This window comes from Typha latifolia, chromosome 9 (genome assembly GCF_019914945.1).
Source record: "Typha latifolia isolate L0001 chromosome 9, TyphaL0001v2, whole genome shotgun sequence".
Taxonomy (NCBI): Eukaryota; Viridiplantae; Streptophyta; class Magnoliopsida; order Poales; family Typhaceae; genus Typha; species Typha latifolia.
Genome location: NC_133094.1, coordinates 4095899 through 4108636, shown reverse-complemented (window position 1 = coordinate 4108636; position 12738 = coordinate 4095899). Strand labels below are relative to the sequence as shown.

Here is a 12738-nt window from a genome sequence, read left to right as displayed (position 1 = left end):
CATCTAGAGAACCTCGCTTTGATGCTAATAATAGGAAGAGGGAATTTTCTTCTTTCTTTTCTTTGGAAAAATAACAGTCAGAGCTTTACAAATTAACTAATCGGATGATGATTGGAGAGAACTTAAAAAGCTCATAGACCATCAATTGCAATAGAAAAAAATTCTGGGACCCTCAAATTCTCTGGTCTTTGATCTGCACTATTTTCTTTTGGCTATTCATTGCAATAGAAAAAAAAAAAAAAAAAAACCTATCTCCAAATGAAAGAAAAATAGCGCAGCAGACTATTATCATAGTCACGTTGTCATTTACTAACATGAAGCTACGTGGCAATACCTATAATGTTTCAATAAATAATTTTAGAACTATTATAAAACTTTTGGGGCGAATTGATGGTAGATTAGTCAAAGACGAGCCATATTCAACCTCCTCACCGACATCCCATTTAATATATGTCTCAACATTCAGAGAAATTCAACTTTGTTACATTTTGATCGAGTCTTGTACACGGCAGTATGAACTGGATGGAACTTAAAAAGAGAAGATCAAACATTACAACACATCTTTACATTTGTCAGGTCAGTTTGTGGGGGTCAAACTACTCCTGGTCATCACAGTTGCTCCTAGGATGCAAATTCCCAATTTCGTAACTTCTTTACTCTTTACTCTTGACATAGATTTGCATCTTTGAAGAATGGTACAATAGAACACAAGAAAGAACGAGTTTGTTAAAACTATGAGCGGGACCTACGATGGTGATGATTCCTTGTAAAGAAGTGGTGCTTAAGAGCTTCATGAGCAGTCAGACGGTCCTTCGGATCGTACTTCAGAAGGTGCTGCAAGAGGTCAATAAGATCTCCTGCAGAGTGATCAACATGTTGCATCACAAGGTTCTGCAAAACAAAAATGAAAAAAGCAAATCCAGTAAATGATAGAGAACTCAACCCCAATGACACATCAAAGGAATTGCTACAGCACACAAGCTAAACTGGCAAATCACTCAGCGATAGGCCATGCAGTAATCATTAACATCAAACAACTTAAGGCAATGAAATTCTTCTAATGCAGACCAGCAACCTCTCTTAAGTTCGTGACACAGCATTCATCGAACAAGGTGGAAAAATAGAGATGCAGAAAAAAAATTAGATGCTTCCATTGAGGTTGTTTCTTCTACCTGAAGGCGAGGAAGCTTAAGAACAGCTCTAATGCTCTCCCTCGAAGAAGCACCTTCTGGCCAGTTCAATCCGCCTCTTCTAATATATTTTTCTGCATGTCGGCTGATAGAAACAAATCAAAGAGAGCATGTCAAACAGTGGCCAGCAAAATGATATTACACACCAACAGCGACACGGCGTAGATATCTCAGACTACTATAGCTCATTGTGCAGTCAGAAAAGAACTTACTCAGCTTTCTTCAACATATGCTGGGGTAGTGGACCTAATACCCTCTCCATCATAGCCAAATGTTCCAAATTTTCATGTGTCTGAAATAAGGCTTCCCCCTATAACAGTCCAAAGAAGTTTAAACTAAGTCCATCAGAGACAACCAATTAATAGCAGATAGATAGTACATTAGTAGAAAAAATATCTACCGAGCAAAGCTCCACAAGAATACAGCCCACGCTCCATATGTCACATGGATAACTCCATCCAAGTCCTGATAGGAAATTGTGCAGAAGTTCAGTTCAACAAGAATATAAGATGTGTCAAGAAAAATATAAAAAAATGCCACCTGGTTCGTTACCTAATATAACCTCAGGCGCCCTATAATGCCTAGTTGATACTATGTAGCTGTGATCCTGTTTAATGTCAGTCGTGCTACCAAAATCAATCAACTTAATTGCGCTTGATTTGGGTAATCTCTTTGAGCACGAATCATCCTTCAAGGAAAGGAATATCAAATTTATTATTCAGCAATCATCTAATGGCATGACCAAAGAGCAACATAAAGAAGAGTCTATCACCTACATCAAGCAGTAGTCTTATTCTGGCATACCGCTCACCAAAGAGAATTATAGAGACTAAATAAAGAGGTACCAGAGCAATTACAATACTAATAATATGATTCAACCAAATGCATACCTTGTAATCGGGTACTTTAATGTATTCCGATGAAACGAGAAGGATATTCTCAGGCTTCAAATCAGTGTGTATGAGACCCAAATCATGCATAACTGTAAAGGAAAAAAGAACAATTAAAAATGAATACCATTATAATCTCAACCAACAAGCCACCTAATCTGCAACTCTTAATAAAACAGTAAACTAACCCTGGGGAAGGGAGTTAAAAGAAAAAAAAAACATTACCAAAAGGATTGTGGTTTAACAAAGTTGGAAAAACCTATGATAGGGGGGTACCACAAAATCTAAGCATGTTTAGCTCTTGTACTTGGGACATAACAAAGGGGAAGATACTAAATTAGAATTCCAAATTATCAAGAAATGGAGCTAATAATAGAAGAACATCAATGAAGTAAAGTAAATTTGCAGAAGTACTGTTCACACACATGCAACAGATTCCAACAATTGTCTGCCAAGCTCGCGAACTAGGTCAATAGGAAATGAGCGATAACCATTTTTCCGAAGAAAATCATATAAGCTTGCCCCAAGCTTCTCAAATACCTGTTGAGGTCATTTACATTCATTGACAAGTTTTAATCCCCAGGGATACTTGTTAAATTTGGGTAATTATTGTAAAACAATCATATACTTACGATACAAATATGGTTACGATAGTCAAACCAGTTCCGTATTTGCACACAACTGCAAAAACCGCTTACAGAGATGTAACCTTATCCTTTACTGAAACAACAACCAAATACAAGCACTGAATGTTATAGGGAAAACTTTTAAAAGAACTCACCGGTTGCCGCTTTTATCGTGCTTTCCAAGCTGCTGGAGCACATCAATTTCTATCATAGCAGCCTCCCGATATTTTTTCAAGGCCCGGACAATTTTGATAGCTACCATTTCTTTTTTTTCCCTGTCCCAACATTCCAATACCTGGCCAAAGGTACCTGGATGCACAAAAATGATCCTAAAATTTGATTATGATTAATTTTCTCAAGACTAAGAACTTTCTTATGGAGGTTGTAGAACAAATTTACAGGATCAAAAATTAATTTTATATCAACTATTCTACAGGAGGTAAGAAAAGATTAAAGCATCAATAAAGAGTTCCTGGTACAATTTTCTGAAAGAATAGGAAACCAACCTTCACCCATTTTGCCGTATATTTTATCTGCACAGAAGGAAAGGTCAAAAAAATGTGAGAACAATTGCTAATTTGGACATCAAATCATAGCACTCAAGAGACAACATAACAAATTGCACTGAGAAAATGTTACATTTATCACAGGATAATGCTTAAAGATACAGCATTAAACAGAGTTGGAATATGAATCATTGGAAAGCTAAAATCCATAACTGTATGTAATAGTGCTACTGTCCAAAATAAATTTTGACTACAAAATAAAACAATAAAATTTTTGATAAAAAACAAAATACTGAACAGAAAAGTTCATAACAATAAAGAAACCATTAGAAGACATTTATGACTAATGCGAAAAAAACACATGCAACCGTCCAAAGAAAATTTATTATGTAGCATAGCAAAGAATATGCAAGAATTTTGTGCCATAAAAATACTATTGACAACAATCATATTGATTATAAAGTCAGAGAACACTCTGTTGCTAGAGAAGCCGAGACATATATATAAATTTATGCAAGGATCAGAATTCCTAACGAGAGATGGTCTCAATATACTAATCTTTCAAATAAAGGTTACGTGAAAAACAGAAATACCTAAAGTGAGGAAAAACAAACAGGAATGGGAAGAATATTCAGATATTTAAGATTTTGATAATTGTAGTCAAGTGTAATTACAGCGAGAGGTCAAATTCTCCCCAACCGCAAACATGTAATGTCCATCTTTATCATCTTCTCTCCATGGAGGGGAAGCATTTCGTGACACTCCCTTCGAATACAGAGAAGAACAAGTATGGCCCGAAGGTTGTCCAGAAGACACTAAGCTGGCCACATCTCCAACTTCTTGCCCACATAAAATTTCTATCTGAGCCTACACACAGCGACCATTCATTTTCTCCACTAACAAAATAAAACAATAATATAATTTATTCCTTTTACACAACTTTTCCAGCCCAACCTATCCCAAACTTTTGACAACCTCTGACAGAATAATTAAAAATGAAGAGAACCATGGAAAAACAAAATGACGAAGTAAAACCCAAGAAATTAAGCAGAAGAGAAACCAGTGAAGAATCTACAACAAACTTTTCTTTAAAGAAACAATGAAGATCAAATAGATAACCAAAAAGGTTGTTCTACTTAGTTTATGGAACAATAAGACAACAAGGAAAGACATAGTAACACAAACTATCTCACAAAAATACAGTGTTTATAATACAGTGTTTAGACATTAACATATTACATCTTTAACATAGTAACTGAAACTATCTCACAAAAATATAAGGATTATTTCCTATAAGTCAAAAAAACTATTCGCATAGACGCAGTCCAATCTATGAAAAGAAAAACGTTCCAGAAAACTGAGTGATGTAACATAATACAACCAAGTTATAAAGAATAAACATCCCAAAAATATCGAATCCAACAAAAGATTTCTTCCAGATCTAATTTTTAATGCGAAGGGACGAGAACAAAGATCGTTTCCAGATCTAAAGTTTTCCGGAACAAAGTTTGCACAAGTGCAAAAATTTCTCGCAGATCTTATTGCGATCGTCAATTAGTACCAAGTCACAAAAAACGACACGAATCGAAACAATATATCTGATAAAATCGGAAAAGAAGTGAAGCGAAACTCTCCGATCTATCAAAAATACAAAAAATTACATTTTTTTCCCTCACAGAACCATCTGCGGATAATAACGAAACCACAAAAAAAAAAACATAGACCGTAGCATCTCTGATATAATCCAAACAGGATAATAAAAGACCTTTGATCTATCAAATTAGTGCAAAAAAGCCTATAACTAGAGGCGTTTCGAAGTGATCGATGAAGAAAAAACAGAAATTATACCCTAGGCAGCTGCGAGACGTCCCATCCAAGCCTCGGACGCTTCCTGGGGCGCTGATCCATGTGAATGTAAGGAAACTCGGTGACGCACTCCATCTCCATGATCGATTCAAAGGAAAGAAGTAGAGACCTAGGAAGAGAGATTTGGGGGAGGAAGAGATTGGGGTCCTGATTATACCAAACCCTAACACTACAAAGGGGAAAGCGAAAATGTGAGGCGGCGAATGGGTGAACTCTTATCAGGACAGCTGCTTCTATTTTATATTAGAACCCTAGGTTGACTTTGATTTGATCTGTACATCAAGATTAGTACGAGCGGTAATCTAATGGCACATAGATTTCACAGAGTTTCTTTTTTAAGTATAATTTTTTTTTTGTTTTTTATTTAATTTTAGATAATTTAACTAGTTGTTTTTTCTTTTTCTTTTTTTTTTAATTTCTTTTTCTAAGCTAAATAGGATAACCCTACACTACAAAATTATAAATCTTTATATCATAATTATTTTTTATCTCTATAACATCAGTTTTAAGTCGGCTCTGGAACTTCAAATTTGGAGCTCTGTGCATTCTAATTGGGCTCTAAATTTGGTGTGTGCCTATTCATTCTAAATCACTATTATAATTTTATTTGGTTTGTACATAAAGTTTTTTAAAAATAATTTTATAAGTTTATATAAGAATTTGTGTTTAGTTATTAACTATAAATAAATATATTAAAGATAACTTGTCATGTGACTTATCTTATAAAATGTGCGTAAATAAATGTTTGGTTGCAAAATATATTTAAGAGAGTCATAATTTATAAATAAATATCAGTTATTCACGAACCAAACGCTGCATATATTTTTTAAATCTCAAAATTGCCCTTCAAAAGTATACAATGTTACAGACCAGATCTGGAATGATCCATTAATATGATGATTATGAAAATTTAGGTGATGGTAGCTTCACGAGATAGGGTTCTAATGGCTTTAGTTTTACGTCAATCAGATGTCTTGATGGAAAGATATAATTAAAACAATGGAGCAAGGTCAGAACGGGGCATAATAGTAAATATCCGACGTTGCGATGGTCGTCGGAGGGTGGCGGACGACCAAGGGTAGTGGTGGACAGTCGTATGGTACGGTGGTTGCTGAAGGAAGATGGTGGCTAGGGTTTGAAGGTGGAAAGGTTTTAGGGCTACGATCTACTTCTAGAAATGTAAAGGCGATCTAAGGGCTACGATAAAACGGTAAATACGCTAATAAGAAAATTGTAATGCCCCCCGCCTGGCACGGACACGTGCACGCCCACGCGCCCAAATAGCACGCGCGGCGCACGCGACAGGTCGGGCGGGGACCGTCATGCATAAATACTCTCCTGTGCACATACAATCATGACATCATCAAATACTACCTACTAACATATCAATGCTCACATAATCCAAGTCCACAATAATATACACTAGGCCACTAATTAATCTGGCAGAACCCACACAGGCCACAACAAACCATCAAGGTACGACTAAACAATTGATACAGGAGTACACTATAATCTGACCTTTATTACACCAATTATCGTTCATACAATGAAGTACAAATATAAAATAATGGTACAACTTAATATCTGATTAAACTATCTTCTATATCATCTCGCGTCTATAGCTCACCTCATCTTTCTAAAATATCTCCTCGGAATATCTAGAGTCGGTATCATGTATCATATTATCTGTGAGTGTTAGAAAAAAATAAGGAGACTCATGAGCAAAAGGCTCAGTGAATAAACCTTACCCCGAATCAGTGATGCCAAATAGAGAGAAAATCATGTACTGAATAATATGAATCAAAAAGCAGCACGATGCCATGTATGAGCATATATATATATCCCCAATGACATATATATGAATGAAATCAATTTTCATGAATGAGCATACTATATCATCAACCAAAGAATATATCACATGATGAAATTATCATATAGCATCACCGAATATAATAACATATCATGTATAACAATTATGATTCAATGATACTAGTCACATCAATGATGATGCATGATGCATGTCAACCACTAGATAATCGTATATGTCAAAGCCATATATAATCCACATATCTCTCACTATCACAATCATGCGTCTCAACTCTGGACTACGGTACTCGGTCCCATACTCGATACACATCATGTCATAAGCTCACAGCATATCCTGTCATACGCTAAGAGTACTATGTAGATAAATCATATCCTGCCATACACTAAGGGTATATCAATGATAGTTGTACCTTGTCATACGCTAAGAGTATAATCATCAGCCATCACCATACTCTTCCATATACTAAGAGTATGCTATTAGTCCGGACCAAATACCGTTCCAGCTATCACATCATATCACATGCACATGTACTTTTATGATTTCCTATACATGATAAATCATATGCATATATTCAGTACTACAACAGATCATGCAACTCATAATTTTATGTGGTAAAGAGGCTAAGAGAAAAATGATGCAATGCCAACTCTAACCATGTATCTAACACATGTATACTTTTGCTAGTCTATCACATGCATACTCATGATAGAGATCATCCCGACATAAAACCATAATAGTATAATCATCTCTATATATCACTAATGTACTCATATCTCAGATCAGTTTAATCTAATACATGAAAAAATATGCTCGACTAAAATCATCTCTATATAAAGTCATATAATCATGCTGGAGGCCAAAACATGAGTGTGCATAAGATATAATATATTCTAATTCGAGAAAGGCGTCTAGGGGATAAGATTACTCACCGTTTGATCAGAAGACACAAACCATCTCACGTCCGTCAGTTAACCGAGTAACATTCATCGCTAGCAAGGTCCACGGGGTCTCAAATAAGGGGTTCGGGATCTGAAATATTTAAGTAGTATGATGTTAGTCGTTTATCTAATTAGAATTAATTCAATTAAAATATAAATGTTTATTAGGTTTAAAATCACTTTTCTTTATTTTTGATTACATAACTAGGGCTATAATATAGATACAATTCAAATACTATAATTATATTATTATTATAAAATGTTAGTTATAACATAAGGAGAGGAGGCCTCTTTCCTTTTATATGAGAGCATTTCTAATATATAATTATAAAATAAAATAAAATAAAAGGCTAAATAACTATAAATATAGACAATGTCTAATTATAATTAATTTTATAATTCATACACTATCTTGATTAATTAGAGACAATGCAATTTTTACTCGATAAAATAATAAATAAATAACTAAATAAGCTTAGTATTTTATTTGTTGCAGAATAATCATAAAATTAATAGAAATACTTAAAATATATATGATGAGGGTAATACTTAAAATATATAATTTACAAATCTATCTATTAATCTAATAGATATATAAATAAATAAATATAAGTATTACCTATATTTATACCTAATTAATCATTAATTATAAAAAATATTATTAATAAAATTATATTGAAGAATGTATAATATTATTAAAATAGTTAATGTCTAAATAATCTATTTGCATTAATTAAGAAGAAAAATACCTAAATAAATAACATAAATAAAATAAAATAATTAATTAATTAATTAGATTCGGCCCAGCACTGTGCAGAAAGATGGAGAAGGAGCTGAGGAAGGAGAAAAAAAAGAAAGAAAGAAAGAAAGAAGAAGAAGAAGAAGAAGAAGAAGAAGAAGAAGAAGAAGAAGAAGAAGAAGAAGAAGAGGAAGAGGAAGAGAAGAAAGAGAGAAGGTGAGGGAGGAGTTTGCGGACCCAGGCCGGCGGGGAGGGCACTGGCCGCTGCTGGCTAGCCAGTGGCCAGCCTCTCGCCGGCGGCTCGCCTCCGAGAGAGAGAGAGAAGGAAATAGAGGGGGAATGAGGGATCTCACCAGCGGCGGTGCCGGGGCCCGCCACGGCCAGCTGGCCCCAGCCCGTTGGCTGCGGCAGCGGGCGTGTGGCGCCCCCACCATGCAAGATGCATGATGGCACGAGGCCGGCCACAGTGTGGCCGGCCAAGTCGTGGCCAAAATAATTTTTTTTAATGGTTAGGTTGTTACAAAAATAACTAAACTCAATTAATTCTCAATGCTTGAATTTACTTAAATTCCCTAACAAAGATACCCAGATCTCTATATATAGAGGTGGGGTACAATGAGTTATACTCGGACTAGCCCTAAAAGTTTATACGACTCGAATTAGGACTTGCCTTAAACTAACCCTAAAGGCTTATACGACTTGAACTGAGACTTGCCTTAGAGGCTTACATGACTTAATTGAACTTGCCTTGGTGGATTATATAACTTAACTAGACTTGCTTTAAGTGCTTACATAAGAAATAAACACGACTTAGCTAAATCAACCTTCCTTATTTTTCTCAGATTGATTCTTTGTTCTTCTATGGATAGAGTCTGAATCTAGAGAAACCTTGAATATGTAAGTTGTAGATCAGGACGTCTCCGATTTCTCTAAGTGGTTTCATAATATTTGGTCATCTGTGAAATATCCTTTAAATATTCTCTCAAAACATTGCAGAGCTGAATTAGTTAACTAACAATTTCTAACCTAATAAGTAATGAGATGTGAAAAATAACTCCTCAAGACAAATATGCATATTTTAATAAGAGTAGAATGTTATAATTTGTTTGAACTAAGAATTCAACTTGGACAAATAATGTGCAGTTTGAGGGTGCAGGTGTTACCTTATTCTCTCCCACGATTGATCGTCATATAGCCGGGAATATAACATCTACATTTTCTTTGCTTGTTTTGTTAGATGCAATTAATTGTTTAAAAATTTCTTTCTTCTATGCTAGTTCATGCTTTTAAACAAATTTCAGGGTTACATTCGACATATCAAGCAAGTGAAACAAATGATGCTTCTGAATTAGACATAGCAAGTATCTAGGTTTGTATTTATATTACATTGTTATTTTAAAAGTCTAATTTTTCACCTTTTATGTTAGATTACAACATTTATGAAGAATACATTAATAGAAAAAATGGTTTCAATTTCGTAATGTTTGATCGATTCTTAAGAGTTAAGAATGCTAAGAAGTGGACTATACTTTAAAAGTCAAGCTTTTTTTAAATGATCACAGTTGAGCTTCATAAATTACATCGATCTTAACATGAAAAGGGAAAACTTTTATTTCATGGGTGATGATTAATCTCCCATAAATAATTCATTAAGTCTCCATAATAGAAAAAAGAAGAAAAAAACTAATATGAGATCAATAGAATTTATTTTCAAAGATATTTGTGAAGATGTAGGCAAAATTTGTAAGAATATAAAAGAACATAATAATTATATTAACAAAGCAAAATTAACTTTATAAACAACATAATTTAGTACATGACAAACTAAACCAACATTTCATTAACTAATTAAATATAATTTTATATAACAAAATTGACTGTTTAAGTGACACATAAAAGTATATCACACTTCACTCCATAGCAAGTACTTGAGAAAAAACTATTAAGATTATCTAACGTTGGTATCTTGTAGAAATTCAAAAAATAAATCATTTAAAATGCATATATTTGATGTCATTGAATAAGATCATAAATAATTATTACCTATCTTTATTAGCAATTAGATAAAGCAAAATAATTTAAAACAAAAATGCCTCATAATATTTAATTCATTTTTATGTAGTAAATAAATTATTATCTAAAATATTATACAAACTCATCTATACAATCTTCTATTTCTAGTGATAATTCGAAGAGTGAAATAATATGAGAACTTGGTGTGAATTGTATTCCCAAAATAAATAGTATTTCTAAAAAGTATGTTGAGTATGATCCATTTATGTTTATACTCACCAATTCATCCATATGATTTAGATAAGTTGTTTATGCATTGTTGCACATCTCTTGTTTACTTGTATTACCTCTTGAACAATTTGTTCATACTTTTGGAATAATATTATTGCCCTAAAATATGTTTCACTATAGTAGAATTTGATCGTCTCATTTCGAGGGCACAACTAAAATTACCAGGCTTATTATGGCTTGTGACTTTAATGAATAATCTCTCCACAAGAGGGAGTAGCTTAAATAAAAGATTGAACATCTAATTATAAATTTTCTTGGATTCATGAAAATAGAATCATATCTTTTAATTATCATATTTATATTCAACTATTTAAAAGACTAATCAAAGATATCTATCTAATGCTTTTAAGCCTTTCTATTAACTCATTTTTTTTCTTTCTTTCACCAAATTATCTCAAATATTTCAGATTAATTAAGTTCACGATGTAATGTTTTCTTTTATTTATAACAATATTATCAAATTAATTATAAAGATGAAACCTTATGTTACATAAAATGAAGCTAATGAAATCAATTATTATTGAGAAATGGTAAACTTAGTGAAGCTAGTACATTCAATCAAGTGTGACTTCTCTCAATTTTTTGATTGATTTATTTTATTTCTGTTGGAGACAATCTATAGATTCACAAGTAAATTATAAGATTAACTAAAATAAATAAAATTAGAAGTATATAAAATGTCACAATTTTTTCTTGATACACATAAACCCATAGTTATCATAACTAGATCGGACATTGATCCGATCAAAGGTCAGTTCACTGGGTTATTGGTCCAACTAGTGGTTTACTCGGGAAAATCAATGGTTTTCTAAAAATATTTTAAAATATTTGCATAATATATATAATTCTAAAAAATAAAAAAAATCTATAAAAATTGTATAAGGATATGTTGATTACAATGGTCTGATTACAATGGTACCATGCTGGATTAGTTTTTCCTCTAATTCTTAGAGGTGGTGAAAGTATATAATCATTTTCTAATGGAGTAGCTGATGAAGACATTTAAAAATTCAGATACTATAACTATTTCATACTTTCATGTAAAATTTAGTAATGCATCCAAAAATAAATCAACAAAATAGAATAACAATAAATAATAACAAAGGTATTGGATTTACTCAAAAATAAAAGATCTAAAATATTCAAAGAAATAATATCGATATAGGTTTATAATTTATTCTAAAAAAAATTACAGAGGCAATGGATTTACTTACCTTTAATTTGTTTTATAGTAGCAATCAATAATGCCAAGAGGTTTAGTGATGAAATATGAAGAAGACAATGTAGATTAGAGAATTGGAGATTGAAGTATTGCAGGCCGAAGGAATTTGGAATTTGGAATTTGGATGGTCATTCATATTTCACCCCATCAAGGGTTTCTTTTCCTAATTAAACTTTGACTTTTTTTAAAAAAAAATTAACTTATTTTTGGACTAAAATACCCATAGCATAAAGAATAGAATAAGTAAATATTAAGGATAATTTGGTCATTCAGGCATTAAACGACCCGCTCGGTTCACTAAAAATCAGCCAGGTTGCACGGGCTAGTGGTTCAACTATTGAGTTGGCCGATTTTTACTAGGGCGCATGTTTATCTAGTTTGATAACAAAATTAAACCAATTTAGTGGTTGGTTTATTAGTCCAATCATCCTATCTGGTCTAGTTCTGATAACTATGTATAAACCCTCTAAATTGTAAGAAACCTTTAATTGATAGAAGCTAACTGAAGAAAAATTAGAGAGGTTTTTGATGATTTAGATGTTTTTATTTTACAGAAAATGGAAAGGAAAGAGTTGTCAAAAGACAAATTTACTTTTAATGTGATTTAAAGAAATTAAAATTATTTAATT

The 12738-nt window shown here is 32.8% G+C and overlaps 1 protein-coding gene across 5 annotated transcripts; it reads right to left on the bottom strand.

Moving 5' to 3' along the window:
- Nucleotides 1-461: 461 nt before the first annotated feature.
- LOC140794990 (serine/threonine-protein kinase AFC2-like) lies at nt 462-5288 on the bottom strand. 5 transcript variants are annotated; one of them, XM_073147341.1, is made up of 12 exons: nt 5061-5285; nt 3887-4079; nt 3213-3239; nt 2862-3015; nt 2713-2761; nt 2506-2620; nt 2081-2172; nt 1743-1878; nt 1591-1655; nt 1403-1500; nt 1173-1275; nt 462-891 (listed from the first exon to the last, which is right to left on the bottom strand). In XM_073147341.1, the coding sequence occupies exons 1-12, from the start codon at nt 5157-5159 to the stop codon at nt 733-735; spliced, it is 1290 nt and encodes a 429-aa protein (XP_073003442.1). In that variant the 5' UTR covers nt 5160-5285; the 3' UTR covers nt 462-732. The 5 variants fall into 5 exon arrangements, with proteins under 5 accessions (XP_073003442.1, XP_073003443.1, XP_073003445.1 ...); XM_073147342.1 differs by lacking the exon at nt 3887-4079 and having other exon boundaries at nt 5061-5287; XM_073147344.1 differs by lacking the exons at nt 2506-2620; nt 2713-2761 and having other exon boundaries at nt 5061-5288.
- Nucleotides 5289-12738: the final 7450 nt, after the last annotated feature.